Source organism: Eschrichtius robustus, chromosome 1 (assembly GCF_028021215.1).
Source record: "Eschrichtius robustus isolate mEscRob2 chromosome 1, mEscRob2.pri, whole genome shotgun sequence".
Classification (NCBI taxonomy): domain Eukaryota; kingdom Metazoa; phylum Chordata; class Mammalia; order Artiodactyla; family Eschrichtiidae; genus Eschrichtius; species Eschrichtius robustus.
Genome location: NC_090824.1, coordinates 184,836,921 through 184,859,077, shown reverse-complemented (window position 1 = coordinate 184,859,077; position 22,157 = coordinate 184,836,921). Strand labels below are relative to the sequence as shown.

At 34.8% G+C, this 22,157-nt stretch overlaps 1 protein-coding gene across 1 annotated transcript in view; it reads right to left on the bottom strand.

The window, feature by feature from the left end:
- The window catches only part of MALRD1 (MAM and LDL receptor class A domain containing 1), a 620,077-nt gene that overhangs the window by 590,978 nt on the left and 6,942 nt on the right, over window positions 1-22,157 (bottom strand). Inside the window, exons 2-3 of the mRNA XM_068545334.1 lie at window positions 19,342-19,552; window positions 7,726-7,866 (exon numbers count right to left, since the gene is read on the bottom strand). Coding sequence (XP_068401435.1) covers window positions 7,726-7,866; window positions 19,342-19,552 — 352 coding nt within the window. The remainder of the gene's footprint in view (window positions 1-7,725; window positions 7,867-19,341; window positions 19,553-22,157) is intronic.

Below are 22,157 nucleotides of genomic sequence, written 5' to 3'. Positions count from 1 at the left end.
CAGCTAAAACACTGATAGAAAGGTTGCTATTTCCTTAGCCTGAAGAATCAGGTAAAGAAGCCAGGGACATGCAGGTCCGCCATAAATAAAGGGCAGAATTCTAGAAAGAAAAGAGACAGAAAAAGGGGTGACCCATGTTCTATGAATAAACTCTACCCAAATCTCTGCCTAAAACTGAAGCATGAATGTGCAGGGAACACTGCTAGTAACTAAAGCTAAAAGAGCTGAATTGATATTTGACTACTGAATTGATATCTAAACTACAAAACAGAATTCTCAATTTGAGTCTAAGCAAGCTAATCATCTACTTAAACGAAATCAATCATAAATACTCTCAATAAATATAACAGACTGCAGAAACTCTACAGTAGTAAATTTACAATGTCATAGATATGATCCAAAATTATCTGACAGAAAAAGGACCAGGAAAATATGACCATGCCATGGGAAAAGACAGTCAACAGAGGTCAATTCTGAGATGAAGGAGACAAGGATTTTAAAATTACAATTATACTGATGCTCAGTGAAGGACAATACACTCATAATGCATGAAAGGATAAGAAATCTTAGTAGAGAAATTAACACAATTTAAAAGCAATCAAATGAAAATTTTTATAGAATATCTGATATTTTTTAAAAGATCATTGGATAGGCTTATAAGCATATTAAAGATGACACAGAAAAAAATCACAGAACTTGAAAATAAATCAATTGAAATTATTCAACGTGAAAAAAGAGAAAACAATCAAAATGTATAAGACCCTCAATAACAATATGTTAGACATGTTGTCTAACATCATGATGATTGAAGTCCAAGAAGGAGAGGAGAGAAAGAATGAGATGGAAAAATATATCTGAATAAATAAGGGGAGAACACTTTCCAAAATTGGTGGAAAAACAATTTAAAATTCATGAAGCTTATTTAACCTTATTAGGACTTTTAAAATCTCATGCCTAGGCACATTATAGCCAATTGATTAAAACCAACATAAAAGATCTTGATAGCATTAAGAAAAACAAAGCTATATTAAATATAGCAAAACAATCATTTTAATAACTGTGAATGTCACATCAGGGAATAGGGAGGCCAGAAGACAGGGAAATAATATCTTTAAAGCACTAAAAGAAAAATATGTCCATGAACAATTCTATATCTAATGAGAATATATTTCAAGAATAAAGGGAAAATAAAGACACTTTCAGTAAAGGAAAACTAACAATTTATCATCAGCAGAACTGGACTATAAGAAACACTAAAGGAAATTCTTTATGCTGAAGAGAAATGATACTAGAGACACACTCAGATAGAAGAAATGGAGATTATTGTAAGTAATGAATATGATAAAAGAATATTTTTCTCTTAATTTATTTTTAATAATATTTAAAGAAAAATAGCATTGACTTGTAAGATTTATAACTTACATATTATAGATTATAGACATAATACATGGGATCACTATAAAGTAAAGGACAATGAGAAAGGGATAAATGACCTATGCTTTTCTAAATTTTCTACATTATAAGGATATTTTACAATATCAATTTTAAGTATACTATAAAGAGTTGAGTATATGCCATAATCCCTAGAGTTACCACAAAATTAAATGTTAAGACATACATCTAAAAAGCCATTTAAAACAGGATTTTAAAAAATATTCAAATAATCCCAAAGAAGGCAGAGAAGGAGACCAGAAGGATCAAAAACAGAATGTTCAAACAGAAGACAAATAATAAAATGTTGAGATAAATCTAACAATACCAACTATTATATTAAATTAAATGGATTAAACATTCCAATGAAACGAATTATCATAATGGATACAAAAGCAAGATTCAACTATATGCTGTCTCCCAGAGACACACTTTAAGTATAAAGACACAGATAGGTTGAAAACAAACAATAGGAAAAAATATATCGTAAAAACAACATAAGAAAAGACAGATGACTTGCACACTATTTTATCACCTTAACCTAACTGATAGTTATAGACCCCATACCCAATAATTGCAGAATACACATTCTTTTCTAATTCACCTGGTATTTTCACCTAGACAGATTATATGCTGTATCATAAACTAAGTCTCAAAATATTTTAAAAGATTGAAATAAAAGAATGCATTAACCAAAAGGTAATTAAAATTAGAAGTCAATAATAGTATGTCAAAACCCCACAAACATAATATTTGGAAATTCAACAGCACACTTCTAAATAATCCATGGACCAAAGAATAAGTTACAAAGGAAATTAGAAACTGTTTTAACTGAATAGTATATATCAAAACTGGTGAACCAAAATGTCCACATCAGGAAATAAGAAAAAAAAGAAAAATAAATAAAAGGAAAATCCTAGGTAGAAGAGAAGAGAAGAAGAGAGGAGATAAAACATAAATAATCAACAGCAGGAATAAGGGGGGTTGTTGCTATACATTCTACAGACATTGAAAGGATAACTGACTCTTAACAACAACTTCATGCCAACAAATTTGACACAGTAAAAATAGAAAAAGTGGATTCATAAAATTAAAGACTTCTCATCAAAAATATCAATAAGAAGATTAATATACATTCCACACACTTGGAGAAAATATTTGTAAGCATAAATCTTAGAAAGAATGGGAAGCCAAGATATATAAAAACTGGTACAAGGAACTCTCATTCATTGCTGATGGGAATGCAAAATGGTACAGCCACTTTAGATGACTGTTTGGCAGTTTCTTATAAAACTAAGCATACTCTCACCATAGAATCAAGCAGTCATGTTCCTTGGTATTTATACAAAGGAGATGAAAACTTACGTGCACACAAAAACCAGCAGCTGGATGTTTATGGTAGCTTTATTCATAATTGCCAAAATGTGGAAACAACCAAGATGCCCTTCAGCAGGTGAATGGGTAAACTACTGTACATCCAGACAGTGGAATATTATTCACCACTAAAAAGAAATGATCTATCAAGCCGTGAAAAGACATGGATGAAACTTAAATGCATATCAATACATGTCATTATACATTTGTCCAAATCCATAGAGTGTACAACGCCAAGAGTGAACCCTAATATAAACTACGGACGTTGCGTGAAAATGATGTGTCCATGTAGGTTCACTGATTGTAACAAATGTACCACTCTGGTGAGGAAGTTTTGTAGTGGGGGGAGGCTGTGTGTATGTGGGACCATGGGGTGTACAGGAAATCTGTGATGTCTATTCAATTTTGCCGTGAATGTACTCCAAAATTAGAGCCTATTTTAAAAATTACAACTCATTCATAAAAAACAAGTAGCCCAATAAAAATGAAGCAAAATATGAGCAGAAAATTTACAAAAGAAGATATATTAATAGTCAATAAGCTCATGCAAAAGAGACCAATATCAACAGTCATCAGGAAAGTTCAAACTCAAACCACGGTGAGATACCACCACATACCTAGCAGAATGATCAAAATGAAACCAGTAAATAGAAAATATTAACAAAGTTGTAGAACAACAGAAAGTCTCATAGATTGTGGTAGGAGTGTGAAATTGTACAGCTACCTTAGAAAAAGCTCCGGCAGTTCTCATAAAACTAAACATCCATTGACGCAGCATTTCAGTTCTAGGTATTTACCAAAGAGAGTTAAAAACATATATTCACAATGACTTGTACAAAAACGTTCATAGCAGTTGTAGTCATAATAGCCCAAAACAGGAAGAAAACACAGGTGTCCATCAATAGGAGAACGGACGAGTAAACTTATTCAATTGCAAACTGCTCAGCAATAAAAATGAAAGAACTCATGTTACATGCTACAAGCTGGATGAATCTGAGAGCAAAGTGAGAAAAGCCTTACACAAAAGGGCATATAATACACTAGTTCATTTATACGAAGTTCTAGAATAGGCAAAGCTAATCTATGGAAGAGGAAAAGGGATTAAAGCAGTGATTATTTTGGGAGCAGAGGATGGGAGTAAGGATTGCTAGGAAGGGACCTGAGGGAACTCTCTGGTGTGACAGTAATGTTTCACATTTTGTTAGGGGTTTGAGTTGCACAGGTGAATGCATTTGTCAGAACTTATCCAATAGTATTGATAGATTTAAATTGGTATTTTCATATAATGTAAGTTTTACTTCAGAGGGAAAAAAAAAAAAAAAAAGAACTGTAATGAATACCTAACTCCAGCACAAGGACAAACTTTTTCTTGAGGGATCAAATAGTTTAGGCTTTGTCAACATATGGTCTCTGTCACAACCACTCAACTCCAAGACTGTAGTACAAAAGCAGCCACAGACAATTTGTGAACGAATGGGCATGGCTGTGTTCCAATAGAACTGTATTTACAAAAATAGGAAAATGACCCACAGGACATGGTTTGTTGATCTCTACGTCTAGTTAATGATACCATGTTGCCGTATTTGCGGTAAAGTTATTCCTGCAACTTTCTCTGAATGCATAGAAAATATGACAGATTGATGGATGGAGAAAGGGATGGGTGGATGGATAGATGTTGAAAAACAAACACAGAATAGTAATTTTAATTATATAACCTAAGTGGTAGGTATATGGTTAGTCACAGTAAGTTTTTTCAAACTTTTTCACCTTCTTGAAAATTTTTATAATAAACTCTTGTGGGGGGGACATACAAATAAAACATAAGTGGGTTCACAGATCCTGTTCATAGCTTACTAGGCAAAATGGAGCTAATATGGCCATAAATTAAGAAACACAGTGTAGATGAAACTTTCAAAGCTATTATGTGCTGCCCAACAATCCCACATGACCAAAGAAATGCCCCAGAAATGGGTCCTGCAGGTGTGTCTGTGGAGAATAGCAAAGGACCTCCAGTCCTAGACTATTATCATCATACCTCCCTAGAACAAAATAAAAAGACTGGATGCTGTTTAATAGTGTGTGTGTTTCATAATATAATATATGGGTTTTAGACCCAATTTAGCCATTGGGTAAAATAACAAAAGTTCTCATAATCCCATTTAAACCTAATTTTAAATACCCAAATAAGAAAAATAATCTGTGGTATAAAAGGAAATATTAACTTTCCAAATAAATTCTTTTTATCTTTGATAACCTATACAGTTTAGGTTTACAGAGAACTATACATTTTAAAAACCTCACATATCACCTTTACCATGAGCTGAATTCTAGAATTATTTAAAACTCTTTATTTTTATAAGAATTAAGAAAAACTCATATTTTATAAGAAAAACTTTTATATTCTTATAAGAAAAACTATTATATTCCATTCTTTTAAAAAAGTTTTACTGGGCTTCCCTGGTGGCGCAGTGGTTGAGAGTCTGCCTGCCAATGCAGGGGACACGGGTTCGAGCCCTGGTCTGGGAAGATCCCACATGCCGCGGAACAACTAAGCCCGTGTGCCACAACTACTGAGCCTGTGCGTCTGGAGCCTGTGCTCTACAACAAGAGAGGCCGCGATAGTGAGAGGCCCGCGCACCGCGATGAAGAGTGGCCCCCGCTTGCCCCAACTAGAGAAAGCCCTCGCACAGAAACGAAGACCCAACACAGCCAAAAAATAAATAAACAAATAAAATAAAATTTTAAGAAAATCAAGCATCCTTCCACCATCATGCCTTTAAAAAAAAAAAAAAAAAAGTTTTACTATCATTGCAAAGATGTATTTGAATTTCTGTAATGATACTATTTTATCTAATTACAATGCTATACACTTTTAAAAATCAATACTACATCTTAATCACTCTGCCTCAAGCTTTAGTAGACTTCAAATATTGACACAGTGATGTTTTTAATGTTCTAATAGATTTTCAAACTTAGCTCTGAAAACTTCTCAAGGCATTGATTACATGATGAAAAATATTAATCTGGAGCACTGACAAATGATTTCAAGTGTAAGTTAATCAAAAATTTTATTAATACTCATGAAATAAGGATTGTTGAATGGAGACAAGATTCCAGCATGACTATTTTTTCCATAAACATTTTCAAGCACCTTATATCTGAAGGCAAACCATTTGCTTATTTAAAGCAGCCTCTAGGGAAATACTCATATTTTAACATTTAATTGTAGTTATAAGAGATGCATCACTATTATTAAAATCACTAGCCTTCAATTATTACGCTAGGCAACATTTTGCCCCTCTTTCCCTATGAGGCTTATAGTATTATTATTATTTCTATTTTACAGATGAGGAAACTGAGACCACACAGCTAGCAGGCTAGCAGGGCCAGGGTTCAAACACAACCAGTCTGACTCCAGAGATCTTAAATTAAACCAAGCGATATAGCTAAGATAGTGTCTGCCTATATAACATCTCAATTTTGATGTGAATTGATCCCATTTTATCTCTTTACTAGGCTATCAAAAAATTAGCATGGCAAAATAAGAGAAGGAAGAAAGAAAGAGGGAGGAAATGGAGGAGAAAAGAAAAGAGACGGAGACCCTGATGTTGTCTAACTTCAAGACGAGGCGGCAAGAAGAAGAGAATCAGAGCCACATATAACATAAAAAGAAAATACGAAGTACGCTGCCCATGATGGAGACTAAGGTAAGTAACTGTACACTGTGAAAAATCTTCTTCTAAGTAAAAGGAAAAAACAGTGAGGAGGTCCTAAAAGGAAAATGGTATCACAATGGCTAAAATTTGGGAACCAGATTTAATATCACCATCTAACACAACTGTATCCATAATAAATGTTTTACGTAATTCCAGTGAGTCGGTCCTGTTTGTGAAGTCTGGCTCCCCCCGTTTTTATTTTTGGTGATAAAGTTGGCTTATTCCTAACAATTGTTAAAAATTCTTTTTTAAAACGTATTTTTGTCATCAAAGCCAAGGACAATAAACTCCATTTTACTTACATAAGGGTTAAAATCAGGAACACCAAAATTATTCAGAAATGTACTAAACATCAACTTTTATCAGATATTTTATGACAAGTTCTACTTAAAATATCTTACTTAGCTCTCAAATCCTATCTTATGATAGATTTTAGAGTTGAGAAAACCAAGGTTTAACAAAGTAAATTGCTCAAGATTATATAGCTAGTAAGTCACAGCACCAGGATTCTAACCACATGTATAGTATTTATGTAAACATTTCCAAACTACTAACATCTAATCGCTTTAAATTGTCTCTAGGGAATACTCATATTTAACATTTAATTGTATTTATTTGAGAGAAGTATAAATTTTATTAACAAATCACCAGGCTTCAATTAGTTATACCAGGCAAAAGATTACCTCTTTTCATACCATGTGTAAGCCCATCAGATGAAGGCAGGCACAGAGTCAGGGTTTGCGCACTAAAATATCTTAATCACCTGGTATAAAATGGCAAGTGAATGAACTTCATTAGTTAACAAATAAAGAAATTAATAAATATCTGGCTCCAGAACTCGCATCAGAGCTTTCTAGTCAGCCAAAGAAAACAAGTATTACTAGAGAAAGCTAAAATCAGTCTAAACAAAAGCAAAGATATTTGACAAATTAATCTATGTAGTACTATGTTTAAATTTCACAGTTTCCTTACAGAGTCAAAATAGCTAGAAAATCCCAATTATTATCTAGATAGACCTTTGGGGTCCCAGGAACCCAATTATAATAATCTAATATGACATTTTAGAATCATAAATATCTTGAATATAGTTAAAGAATGTATAAAATTAGACATTATCATCATTAATATCTAACCATCAGCCATGATTCTACTGTCCTTACCAACCACTTGACCAAAAAAAAAAAAAGAAGTTCAAAGCACTTACCAGACGTATCACCGCTGTGGTCATGAAATGGAGGTGATGGGCCAGTCATCCCATTCCTCTTTGTCCAGCCAAGTCGCAGACTCTGATCTTGCATCATGCTACAGAGTCCATCCTCAAAATCACATCTTTCATAGTTTGAGCCTAATGAGAGAAAAAAGAAATCCACTTTCACAACCCCACATGTGGCTTTTTTTTTTTTTTTTAATGGGTGTTTTTTTTAACAGATTTTTTTTTTAATTTATTTATTTATTTATGGCTGTGTTGGGTCTTCGTTTCTGTGCGAGGGCTTTCTCTAGTTGCGGCAAGTGGGGGCCACTCTTCATCGCGGTGCGTGGGCCTCTCACTATCGTGGCCTCTCTTGTTGCGGAGCACAGGCTCCAGACGCACATGCTCAGTAATCGTGGCTCACGGACCCAGCTGCTCCGTGGCATGTGGGATCCTCCCAGACCAGGGCTCGAACCCGTGTCCCCTGCATTGGCAGGCAGACTCTCAACCACTGCGCCACCAGGGAAGCCCCCACATGTGGCTTTTTAAGAAATAAAACAATAGGTGAAAAAGAAAGCTTAGGAACAAATTACAGAGAGATTAACATCAGGATAATTTCTCACAATTTAAGTCTACTTTATCAATGCAAAGCTTTTTTGCCTATGACATTCGAATAAATCACCCCATATTAAAAACCAGTGTGGTCATACAGGAAGAATGCCACACATGAGGTCAAAAGACTGAGGACCTAACCTTGATTTTGTCTCTTATTCACTGAGGGCCTTGCTAAACCACTTAACCACACCAAGCCCTTTTCTTCACCTGTGAAACTGAAATAATGGCATCCTGCCTTTTCTCCCTCAAATGATTGCTGTGGGGATCTTATGACATAATGTATATATAAATACAACTCTTAGGCACCACAAAATATGAGGCATTATTATTAAGGGTATATCTTCAAATCCACCTTAATGTTCCAGCCATATCAGAATTTCAGGTTTGGGCAGACCAACTCAGAGAGGACCCTCTGATAGAAATTCAGCCACTGTGGCTGTGATGGAGCCCTGGAATTAAGCATAGCACTCCCTGTTGAATCTCAATGTTCTTGAAATCCCTGGTGTTTTTATCACAGCAAGGCATTTTCTGGCTTTTTTTTTTTCTTTTCTTTTTCTCTTGGTATAAGTGATCCAAGAGGCTTGGGAGAGGGAGAAAGATTTGGACACTTGGCTGCTCACAATAACCCCCCAGGGAGGGCTTTATTCCATTATCCACCATCTGTAAATGTCACTCTAAAAAACAGATTAATTCAACGGCAACTATACCATCCCTGGGTTGTAGCTCTTAGTAACTGGAGATGTTCCTTTGACAAGCTTGTTCTTGTGCTAACTGGTTGCATTAGCCACAGTGGTTATTCTGATTAATAGACAGTGCCTGGCAACCCAGTCACAAAAACATAATTTTTATTTAATCACATTTCGGAAAAATATTATTTAGTAATAATATATCTGGTGCATATCTTTGAGAACATCCATGTGAGTACTGAAAGCTGAATTAGAAACTACACTTTTAAACATTATCTAAACCTGCTTTATTACCAATGGTCTATTTTATTATTTTTAGTCCTAGATTCCTTATTTTGAAAGATTTTACAAAGCAGCTGTATTCTGTAATGTTAACAGGTATCTTAATAGCCACAATTTACTGAGGGAGATCAGTGCTAGGCATTCTAATTGCGGTAGTTTATTTACTCCTTACAAAAACCTTATGAAGCAGGCAGCCAGTGAACGTTGGGGCCAAGATTGGAACCAGGTCTTTTTTGACTCCAGAACCTGAATTCTTAAAGCTCTGTTCCAAGGTCGCATTGTTAAGCCACTACCCCATTTTTACCAAAGACCTAGAATTAGAGGCCTGTCAGAGTTTCTAATACTGAGGAAACCAGTATTTCCAGGCAGAACTCATGTCATTCTATCTAAAAGCTAAGAAACGTGATTAGTCTGTGAATCATACCGTGGTTAAATTTACAATTGCCTTAAGGCCTTTGAAATATTTAGAATATCCAGAATATCCTAATCATTACCTCATGGACCCCTAGTGGTCCAGGGAAGCTGGTTAACCAGAAAATGAACTAAATTATATAGTTATTTGTATATGCATGTGCATGTCATTCAATTAGTTATGCATGTATCTTCATAAGTATGTATCTGTTTTCAACTCTCTTTTAGTCCCAGCATTTTTTCCAATGATCTACTTGTGATTACAAAATATTCTAAACTATTTTTTATCACCATATTTCAGCAATTATGTGTATGAAATGTACACACACACTCACATAGGTGTCAAACAGTTTTTAAATACCAAGAAATTACCTTGCATTACAATTACTTAGTTGATGTCTGTTTCCAATGTTCTTTGTTCTCTTTAATAAACAAGGATAATGATCATGTATTCTGGAAGGTTAGAACTAGAAAAATAGCTAAATAAAACATTTTTATTTCTGAATAGTCTCAACAGGGGTTCCTTTTGTTACAAAATGAATCTAATGTGCATACATTTTTCAACTAATTGTTATTAAAAAAGCAATCATGAACTTCTAATAACTGCCAGATTATTCAAAAATGCATCAGAAAATTTTCTAAGTATTCATTTTCCTCCCAATAGAGAATTGTGTATTTTAAACCACCTGAACAAATTTTCCTGAATTGTGGTTGATTTGCCTTTTATAATCTCATATCCCACACATCTACATTCAAATCTGATAGTACTTAATATACTAAAGTCTATCTGCGTGGAGATTTTCCTGCTACCACAGCAACGCTGCAGTTGGACAACATATGGAACAGGAGGAATGGGATGCAGGAACTTAGGAGAATCCATGTTCCTGGGCTTTTTGAACTTGAGCAACTCATCATTTTGTTTTTAATTTTGTGATCCCACAGGTCCAGCATATTGCAGTGAAAAAGAGAGGGTATCTCCATGTTGTGCTTTGAGGTTGCTTGGAAGACCCAATTATCTTCTGAATTGGCTGCCACCATGCCAGATTCTCTCATTAAAATTTGACCGCAGAGCCATTCATGGATTCAATCATTAACACCAGAAGTGGAGACAAATATTAAACTATATCCTCAAGTGATAGTTAACATAGGGCACACTTCTGAGAAAATGGTAAGGAATAGAAAAAAATTTTAATAGTGGTAGTGGTGAAGAAATTGATGCAGAACTCGGGATTAACTTAGTATAGTATGAGTAGATCATCACAATATAAAGTTCTTAGAAGACAGGGAAACTGTAAGAGTTAGGAGAACTCTAAAAAGGAGAGGTAGAAGGTATTAAAAGCAAACCATTTATTTCACAATTTTGCCTGGGCCTATATTAATAATGCACATTTCTTTTCCTCCTGAAAGTTCTATGAGGCACAGTTGTAGACTTTCCTTAATGTTAAATCCTGCTTTTCTTGGAAAACTGTGCCAAAATACAAAATGCATCATTTTAACCATTTCACATATATAGTTCTGTGATAAAAAACAATAATTCACATTGATATGCAAACATCACTACCATCCAAGTCCACAACTGTTTGATTTTCCCCAACTGAAACTTTTCATTCTTCCCTCCCCTCAGCCCCTCAGAACCACCATTCTACTTTCTGTCTAAAAATTTGACTACTCCAGGTACCTCATATAAGTGGAATCATGCAATATTTGTCCTTTTGTGATTGGTTTATTTCACTTAGTATAATTGTCCTCAAGGTTCAGCCATGTTGTAGCATGTGTCAGAATTTCCTTCCTTTTTAAAGCTGAATAATATTCCACTGTATGTATCTACCATATTTTATTTATTCTTTCACCTGTTGGAGGATACTTGGGTTGCTTCCCCCTTTTGGCTATTGGGAATAAGGTTGTTATCAACATGGGTGTACAAGTATCTGTTGGAGTCCCTTCTTTCATTTCTTTTTGATATGTCTCCAGATTCGAATGGCTGTATTATACAGTAATTCTATTTCTAATATTGAACGGAATTGCCATACCATTTCCACAGAAGCAAAAAGGCTTTACATTCCCACCACCAATGCACAAGTGTTCCAATTTCTCACCATCTTTGCCAATACCTGTTATTTTCTTGGGTTTTGTTTGTTTGTTTATAATAGCCATCCCAATAGATGTGAGGCGGTATCTCATTGTGGTTTTGATTTGCATTTTCCAAATGATCAATGATATTGAACATCTTTTCATGTGCTTATTGGACATCTGGATATCTTCTCTAGAGAAATGTCCATTCAGGTCCTTTGTTCATTGCTTGTTTTTTGTTGTTGAATTGTACGAGTTCTTTATTTATTCTGCATGTCAATGTCTTAGATATATAGTTTGAAAATATTTTCTTCCATTCCATGGATTGATTTCTCATTCTGATAGTGTCCTTTGACACACGAAAGTTTTTCATTTTGATGAGCTGTAATTTATCTAGTTTTTCTTTGTGGCCTGTGATTGCCAAAAAATCATTGCCAAATCCAAGGTTATGAAGCTTTTCCCCTGTGTTTTCTTCTAAGGGTTTTATAGTTTTAGCTCTTACATTTAGGTCTTTAACACATTTTGAGTAAATTTTGGATATGCTGTAAGGTAGGGGTCCAAGTTTAATCTTTTTGCATATAGATATCCAGTTTTTACCACACTGTTGAAAAGACTATTCTTTCCCCATTGAATGGTTTTGGCACCCTTGTCAAAAATCATCTGACCATCTATGAGACAGCTAATTTCTAGGCTCTCTATTGTATTTCATTGGCCTATGTGTCTGTCTTTATGCCAATTCCATACTCTTAATTACTGTAGCTTTGTAGTAAGTTTTGAAATCATTAAGTGTGAGGGCTATACGGTGGTTCTTTTTCAAGATTGTTTTGGATATTTAGGGTCCCTTGGGATTCCATATGCATTCTAGGATGAATTTTACTATTTCTTCAAAAAATATTCTTGGGATTTTGAGAGGGATTACTTTGAATCTACAGATCACTTTGGGTAGTATTGACATCTAAACAATATTAATTCTTCCAATCCATGAACATGAGGTGCCTTTCCATTTATTTGTGTCTTCTTTAATTTCTTCCAGCAACAATTTTTTGTTTTCATAACCTCGGTTATGTTTATTCCTAAGTATTTTATATTGTTTGAGGCTATTATGAATGGAATTTTTTTTCTTTATTTCCTTTTTAGATTGTTCATTGTTAGTGCACAGAAATGCAACTGATTTTTGTGTGTTGATTTTGAATCCTGCAACTTTGCTTAATTTGTTTCTTTGTTCTGACATTCTTGTCATAGACTTTTTAGAGTTTTCTACATTTAGGATCACATTTTCTGTGAACAGAGATAATTTTACTTGTTCATTTCCAATCTGAATTGCTTTTATTTCTTTTTCTTATCTAATTGCTCTGGCTTGGACTTCCAGTACTATGTTGACAGAAGTGATGAAAGAGGGCATCTTGTTTTGTTCCAGATCTTAAAGTAAAAGCTTTCAGTCTGTCACCATTGAGTATGACATTAGCTGTGGGTTTTTCATATACAGCCATTTGTGTGTTAAGGTAATTTCCTTCTATTCCAAGATTGTTAAGTGCTTTTATCTCCTTCCCTTATTGAGGAAAGCTATTTATTACGTAGTCACAAAATTTTATACATTTTACTGTTTAGAAAATGATTTCCTTCATGTAGATAGCACAAAAAAACATTTGTACAAAGAATTATCTCCCTTACTCTCATTTAATGTAAAAATCAATGGCCAGTTCCTGCAAAGGATGAAATAAATCCAAAATAGTCCAATTAAATGAAAGTAAAATTTATTCTCAAAAGTAGATTTCCATGAAAAAGTGCTATTATTTGGCCTGGCAATTTGAAACCATTAATTAATTTTTATCAGGCAAATGTTTATCTTTCACACTGAACTAATTTTATTAGTTTCATTGAGACAAAAACAGGAAAAACTGTAAATCAGAAAAGTATGTGATAGCAAATGGAATTAGAACTTCCATAGCTCACACCAGAAGTATCTAATATTACTTAAGCTGGAATCTTGTCATATAGTTGCCTTTAATCTCAAGCCATTGAGCACATCTTTGGCAAGAATTTGACATAGATACCATCAGTGTCACATGAGAAAAAGATTTCCAAACCATATTTTAACTTTAACACTGTTTCAAGATTAGTAAATTTCAAAGGAGTCCTCCAAGTGTTTGTAATTGTCTGGTGATTTCTGCAGAAATACTGACAATGTGTGGCATTCACTCCAGCCTGCAGCAGGACTCACATGAGTATTATAAAAGTTGCATAGCTGTTTGCATACAATTCTCTATTCCAGAGTAGCAGCTTGGCCAAAAGATCTTATGACTTTTCACTAGTTTCTATAATGGTGAATACAGGGCCTTAGGAAAGTTATCTCTCTTGCATAGAGAAAACTTCCATCAAGTAAACTAATTCAGGAACAAAGGAACTGTCATTTTTTTTCCCCTAAATAGGTTTTCAATTTCTCTCAAAATAAGTATTCTTCCAAATCCAATCAAGCATTTTAAGACTTATTCACTGGAAAGTCACAATTATTTCTGGGTAGTAGAGAACATTATATTCTATTCTTGCTTCTTTGATGGAAACGTATTTAAAAGCTGTGATTCAAGGTCCTTGCCTTCATTAAATTGGTAACTTTGACAACAGAATGCAAGCCTTCTCCCAGGATTCCTAGTTAAATCTTTAGTGGCAACACTTACACATAGAAATGATAATCATTGACACACAAAAAAGGTATATGGGATGACAAACATGGCAGGAATTCTATCTATATACATTGACTTCAGCAGACATTTTGCTTGTGGAAGAAACAGTTCACCATCTGATGTCACTAGGCGTCTTTGAGATTTTCAAAGAGAGCTCACAAACTGAACGTCCTTCTTGGATTATGTCAATTTGCACACTTGAGCCACAAAACAAGAACAGACCACACTGCAAGACTGAGTAGTTCTAGCCAATTCCAGGATGAAAGAAATAGTGCAGATGAGAAATTCAGCCAGTCGGTAAACCAGTAATCAGTCACTCTAATATTTATTGACTCTATGTGTGACTCAGTCTTCTAGGAAATGGGGAAAACTAGGTAAATTTCCTGCCCTAAAAGAGCTAACATTTTGATTTTTCATGACCTCCCTGAAAATATTAAAGAAACTGTTGGCAGCTCTGGAAGGATGGCATCATTTCATAAAAGCATGACTCCACCAAGTTTGCCTGAATTGTTATATGGCTTCTTTTGTTGAAACCATGATAGAAACCCTGTAGGATGGGTCAAGACAAAATTCAAGTTTTAGCTTCTCCTTTGTGAGAAAGAGTCACCATCCAGCCAATTTTCAGAATGCTCTGAGAGTGCCTGATACACTATTATAAACCCACTAATGAAAGTTATTCATTTTCTTATATTTTTCTTATCCCCTTTTCCAGCTATTCTCATTTTTCTAGCTGAACTTGCAAGTCATTTTATTAGAGTTAAAACTTATCCTGGTTATATTTTGTATTAGAATTTAATTAACATGTAGACTGATTTCACTAAATTGTATATATTTACACCATTGAAGCATCCCATAAAGAAACAGTCTTGTCATGAATCTTTCTTCCAGATATCTGTAATTATTTTTCTAATTTTCTTCAAGTTAGTCTCCCCATATTTATTATTAGATTTCTTACGCTTATAATTCTGTTGTGCTATGGATTGAATGTTTATATCCCTCCAAAATTCATATGTTTAAGCCTCAATCCCCAATGTGATGGTATTGGGAGGTGATTGGGTCATGAGGATGGAGCCCATGAAATAGGATCAGTGCCCTTATAAAAGAGGAGGAGAGACCAGAGCTCTCTCTCCCTCTCCCCACGATGTGAGGACACAGTAAGAAAATAGCTGTCTGCAAACCAGGAGGAAAGCCCTCATCAGACACCAAATATGCCAGCACCAGGATCTTGGATTTCCCAGCCTCCAGAACCATGAGAATTAAATGTTTGCTGTTTAAGCCACCCAGTTTACAGAATTTGTTATAATAGCCCAAATTGAGACATTTTGCTATGATGAATAGGATTTTTAGTTGATTAACAAAAAAAATACGGCTTCCCTGGTGGCGCAGTGGTTGAGAATCTGCCTGCCAATGCAGGGGACACGGGTTCGAGTCCTGGTCTGGGAAGATCCCACATGCCGCGGAGCAACTAGGCCCGTGAGCCACAATTTACTGAGCCTGCGCGTCTGGAGCCTGTGCTCCGCAACAAGAGAGGCCGCGATAGTGAGAGGCCCGCGCACCGCGATGAAGAGTGGCCCCCGCTTGCCGCAACTAGAGAAAGCCCTCGCACAGAAACGAAGACCCAACACAGCAATAAATAAATAAATAAATAAATAAATAAATAAATAAATAAATAAATAAATAAATAAATAAATAAATAAACCCAAAAGTTAAAAAAAAAACAACAAAAACTAGCACTGCACATATTTCTAAAAAAAAAAAAAAAATGCTTAAAACATTTTGCATCCAATGTAGTGGTAAGATAAATATTGCTCATGAAATCTCACATTTCACTCTATTAATGCTTATCTTCAAGTATTTCAATCAACTTCTACAACTACTTTTAAAAGTAGTTGACATTTATGTCATCCTACTGAAGAAACAATGTACTTACTATCATCTGATTAAACACTATCACGTCTCAGATTTTCAGAATGCACCTCTAATTTAATTTTCACACATTTCACATCCAAATTTAGATTTATATGAAGTAAAGATCTTTTGAAAAAATTATTATTCCTAAATCCAAAAAAGTTTGCAAAAGAAGTTAGGTAATACTTCAAAACTTTATATTTCATCAAATCAAAGTATTAAAAATAGACCAAATGGAAATGTTCTTAAGCAAGACATGTAGGTAGGGGAGAAATTATTTAACTGAATATATTTTTCCATTTTGAGTCACAGTAAATTTAGCTCTAAAAGTAAATGTATGAAACAGTTAATGTTAATACTAACTTCAGGTATGCTAAAGTAATTACCTAATTACTGGAGTAATTTCTGAGAAAATATTGGAGTATTTTCTGGTAATATTCCAGTGGTAGAAACCCATTGCAGGGGATATATCTCAACATTGTATCAATAGTACAGATTATAGTCTTATGGTTGACTTGGATCTGAACAGCAACGTAAGTAATATTACTGTTTTATTGTTGAGTAAAACTAAAACAGAGTAAAGCCTTTATACATCAAATAATTCTGAGCGATTATTAGAAGAGAAACTAGATTATTGCTGTGCTTAATAGAATGAGGAAGACCAAGCAATGGGGTTCTGCGTAGAAGCAGACATTGCAACACTAGAAACATAATTTTTTAAAAATACCCAGATCAGTACCACAACATGTACTTCCCTGGCTCAGGATATTAATAAATTCTAATAAAGAGAGATTCTTGTCAACATTAGAACCAATAGTTGTTACACCTAAAAATTATTTTTCTTGCTCACGATTTATTGTGTTCAATATTGTGTATAAATAGAATTTATTTCATTGTGAAGATTTAGTCTTTTTAAATCTAATATCTTAAAAAAAATACTGAGTTAAAATAATAGGTTCAAGTATTCTGAAAAACAGGTCCATCATGTAAAATAAAAAAATTTTCAAAAACACTATTAATAGAATCAGTTGCATCTGAAATTCAACTTCAACTATGCCAATTTCATTTCGAAAAGTCCACATATTAATCTATTTCTTTAAAGCTCACACCATTTGGACTTTAAAGAGGGTCACAGATAAATTTTTTCCCAAAATGTGACTACTGAAACATCATTATAAAGTCAGCTTCAGTTAAAAGAAAAAATCTTGTCTATAAGTTTAGCATCACAAATTTTCAAGAGAAAAACTGCTTGGCCATCATTATTCCTCCACAATATTTTCCCCCTAGTGTGGTGTACAAAAGAAACTCATGCTTTAAAGCGATTCTCAATTTTATCTACAGGTTATCCCATTTTAAATAAAATACCAAAGTGGAAACTTCTCAGAAATGAAAATGAAAAGCGAAAAAGCCAAAAGGTGACCTCCCAGTGTAACATTTAAAATGAAATTTGTTTATTCGACAAATCTGTTCCTTCACTCTCCTCTAAGGCTCGGGTTATTAGTATCTTTCATGCAGCTGAGACCTTTCCCACTCAGCGGCTTTCCCCTTCTTTCGCATTAACCTTTTCCCTGAAGCAGCACTACGCATGTTATCACAGCAACCATGCTAAAGGAAGCTTCAGAGGGATTAACAATGGAAGGGACTTTGCATTTCTTGTCGAACCAACCGAATGGTTCGTCTTAGCTGCTCACCAAAGAACAGCAAGGGCTTTCCCCAGACAGGCCAGAGAAAGGGCAGTACATCCACAGGTAGCGTCTCTGGGGAAATGGGACAAATATAAAATGAATCCCCATCTTAGGAATTGTTAAACACAAAGTGCAATCAAACAGCACGATCACAATCCCCAAACTATGGGCAAAAAATCCTCCACCTGTTTCCTTCTAAAGAGAAGAAATTATTCAGTAATCACTCCTCTTGCTTTAAAGGAATAACACCTGAATATTTGAATAGAATTCCAACAATAGTAAAATCAAACATGTAGAACCTTATGTAGGAGAAGAAAATGAAGAATTCTGTAAACACTAATTAATATAGTATCTGAATAAAAAGTAGAAAATACGTTTGAGCATATTGCTCTAAAATACTAGACTTAGTGCCTCCAAATAATTGAGTCAATAGTTACTGAAAATCAACATGAATGAACCTATTTAATTGTATGATAATGTTTTTTATGAAAGGTGACTGTAGGAAGGGCACTAGTTCCATTGATGAAATGCAGTCTTCTTTCAGGATGTGATATTGCAAATAGAAACTACAGAAACATGCATGTCTCCTACCCGTATCTTCCCTTGGTGAACTTTTTATTAATGTTATACCTGGGGTATTTTCCTGCCAGTGAGATCAGTTTATCTCACTTTATGACCTCCTAATAAACTGGAGGTTCAAGATCACACAATTAGTAGATGGTTTACCCAGGATCCAAGTCTAGGCCCTGCACTCTCTGAGGCTTGCACTCTTTCCTCTGCCTTAGGATCAAAGGATATAAGTCAGAGTTATGCTCTGTGTATGAGAGGTACCAACTCACTTGGTGGTAGTGTCCTATAAGCAAAAATAAAATCTTCTCACCCAACTTAAAATTCATTTCAAATATTCCCATACTGAAACTCAAACTTAAGCTCATAATTTCCATCACAGCATTTTAAAACTGCAGTCACAAGCTTCTTTCAAATTTTGTTTCACTGATATACCATTAAAAGCTACCTTTCTACATTTCACTCCTTCTTTATAATCGGGTAAAAACTGATTCAAAATACATCCCATTTAGTTAGAATCTTAGCAATTTGATACCATTTAATTAGAGTTATTTTTATTTGTGGATCTGTCTCTTTCTTAAAAAGAGTATTTTAGTTTCTGACTGACTCTAAAGGCATATAAATGGGATCCATGCAGGGCCAGGTGTCTTAGCCTCCCCAGGCAGCTCAGCAGCCTCTGAACGAAAGGTGCACAGGACTTGGAGGAAGGAGAGGAAGGGAACTTACATTGCTGTTCATCGCTCATGTCGCCACACTGATCTGTGAAGTCACACACATTGTCAGGAGGCAAGGAGACCCCATTGTCACACTGAAAGGCTTCCATTCCTTGCTGAACCAGTACAGAGGTGAAAATGCAGGAAATCCAAAGGATACCAAAAGCTTCATTCTTTGGGAAAGCTAACATTCTGGCCAGGCAGAGGAGCAGTGCTTGATACGTCTTCTCAGAGATCAGGCCGTTGTAATGGGTGGGTTCATAATTAAAAACATTCTTTCTCTTTTCTCTATTTTTTGATTTCCAGATTTGCCTCTTATGACTGAAACTGCTGGTAACTATCTGCAACTCTTGACAAATGAGTCCAAGGCAGTTCATTTACTCTTTCAGGGGAGTGTCTTTAGAAAATATTTAACTTGAACAATTGCACCATTTCTCTATCTAGCTAAGCATAGATGTTTATTGCCCTATGTATACCATGTTTAAACAATTTAAGCCCTTATGAGAAATTTTTCTTTCAGGAGATAGCATTAACAACTAAAGGGCAGGCACATAAATGGGAGGAAAATTACAATAAAGTTATAAGTAACATAAAAATGTTCTATATTAATTCCTATGCTTAATCATGTTCATGTAATTTAGAACATTATTGTCACTAAAACTTATACAAATACTTCAGGCCCAATTATTAGAATTGTTTCATGAGAATGAAATGCTTGTCCTCTATCACTGAATGGAAACTTTGCATTGCTTGCTTTGATAAACTGAAAACCACAGGATTTTAAAAACTGAAGGGACATCGGGGATCATTATTTTCCAAATCACATTACTTGGACCCAAGAAAGTTAAGGGATACTTATGAGGAAATACAGTAATTTGGTATTAGAAACTGGAATTCAAATATCCTGCTACCGAGTGCAGTGTTTCTTCCTCTGCAGTACACGGATTTTCATGTCAATTCATCTTCATATGCTTTTACAAGTGAAATATACAATATCAGGATCCATATTCAGAATGAACAATACATAAAGTTCAGAACACCTGAACTTTATATTATAAATAGTAAAATTTTATGAAGGTGAATAATTATAGAAATTATATGGAGTTAAATATTCAAAATATTCCTTTATACTTGATTTCTTAAAGGCATCTTGAAGTTCTATTCAACTATCTTCTTTTAATTTCTGCAATATAACTGCAAGAGATGGAGACACCAAGACTATAAGAAGCGACTGGAGAATGCAGGTGGAAAGAACCATAGATCAGGGACAGAAAACGCTTCTGTGCTTTTAAAGAAGATACAAAGAAAGCAGATTTTCCAAATATTCTAAGAAAAAAGACTCAGTAAAAACAATGTTCTAAGGTATGAGCATTCAGGATTCTAGGAGGAAAATCCATAATTTGACCTATTATATTTGACCACTCCACATAATTTAGCATTTCATTGCTCTGTGCTCCGTTCCAATTTCAGAAATATTTATTCTCCTTACCTCTCTGCTTTGTAAGTGAATTCTAAGAAACACATTGCCTACTTCTCTCTCTTTTTGTATCTCTTAAATGTTGACTATCCTTATAGTTCCACATTAGTCCTCCTCTCTGCTAAGATTATACTTTTTTCTAGGCTTTCTCTTCATGCTCATAATTTCAAGTAATATCTGTACATTGTTGTCTCCCAAATTTATATCTGAAGTCCTGATATGACATGTTACTCAAACCAATATCTTAAGTGTTCTTCCGGAACACACACACACACACACACACACACACACACACAAAACACATAGCCTAATTGACTTGCCTACTTGAATCAAAAACTAATTTCATCTTCCTTACCCCCACCCAACCAACCAGTCTTTACCCGCCTATTCTATATTTCAGTGAATGGCACCTTCTTCTGTCCATCTTGCCAAGCCAAGAACTTATATGTTGGTCCTGGACTACCCTTACCCGTTCTACCCATCAATCATCAAGTCTCACGCATTCTATATATGTCAAGACTCCATCAGTTCTCATCTCAGCAATACCCTGAACCAGATGTTTCCACTACCCAAAACTCATTTCCCATTCTTCAGGCAGAGTGATCATTCTGAAGCATAAGGCCACTCCTACATATTTCCGGAAGTGCCATACTTCCTAGCACAGCTTGCAAACACAGCTTATCTTCTGCAGTTCACTGCTGATTACATCTTCCTCTGTGCTCTCAATCACGATCTTACTCAGTTATTACACTAGCAGTTTTCTGAACATGCCACCTCTAGACTCCAGATCTGAGATCCCTTTCCCACACCAAGCACCAGGTGAATACTAATTATTCTTTAGTTTCCAGCTTCAAGGACTACCTCTAAAGTATCCTGGCTTATTTTCTCAGGCTGAGTTAAATTTCATTCCTGGGTTCTCTCACAGCCTTCTGTTCTCACTGATCTTAGCACTTCTGGGACTGGTGTGGTCATCACATGCTTACTTCAGAGATTCCTCCGTTAGTCTGTAAGACTGGAGCTGGATTGTGACTTTCTCACTATTGTATCCCCAGTTACTAGCAAAGTTCCTGGCAGATAGATGTTGCTCAATAAGTAATTCCTTATTGAATGTAATTTATGAGGGCTTACCATCATTTCAATTTTTGCTAGGCACATGTAAATAAATGCAAGATGTGAAATTTTTAAATGCCATTACATAAAAGATATATAATTCTTATAGGTAAGGACAAGAGAAAGGGCCCAAATTTGCTATCTCACTGAAATAAGAGGTATTTATCCAAAAAGAAAAAATAAGATATACATTTCTTGTGTACAATGTGGCTTTTCTATTTCTAAATCTCATGCTATTTTTA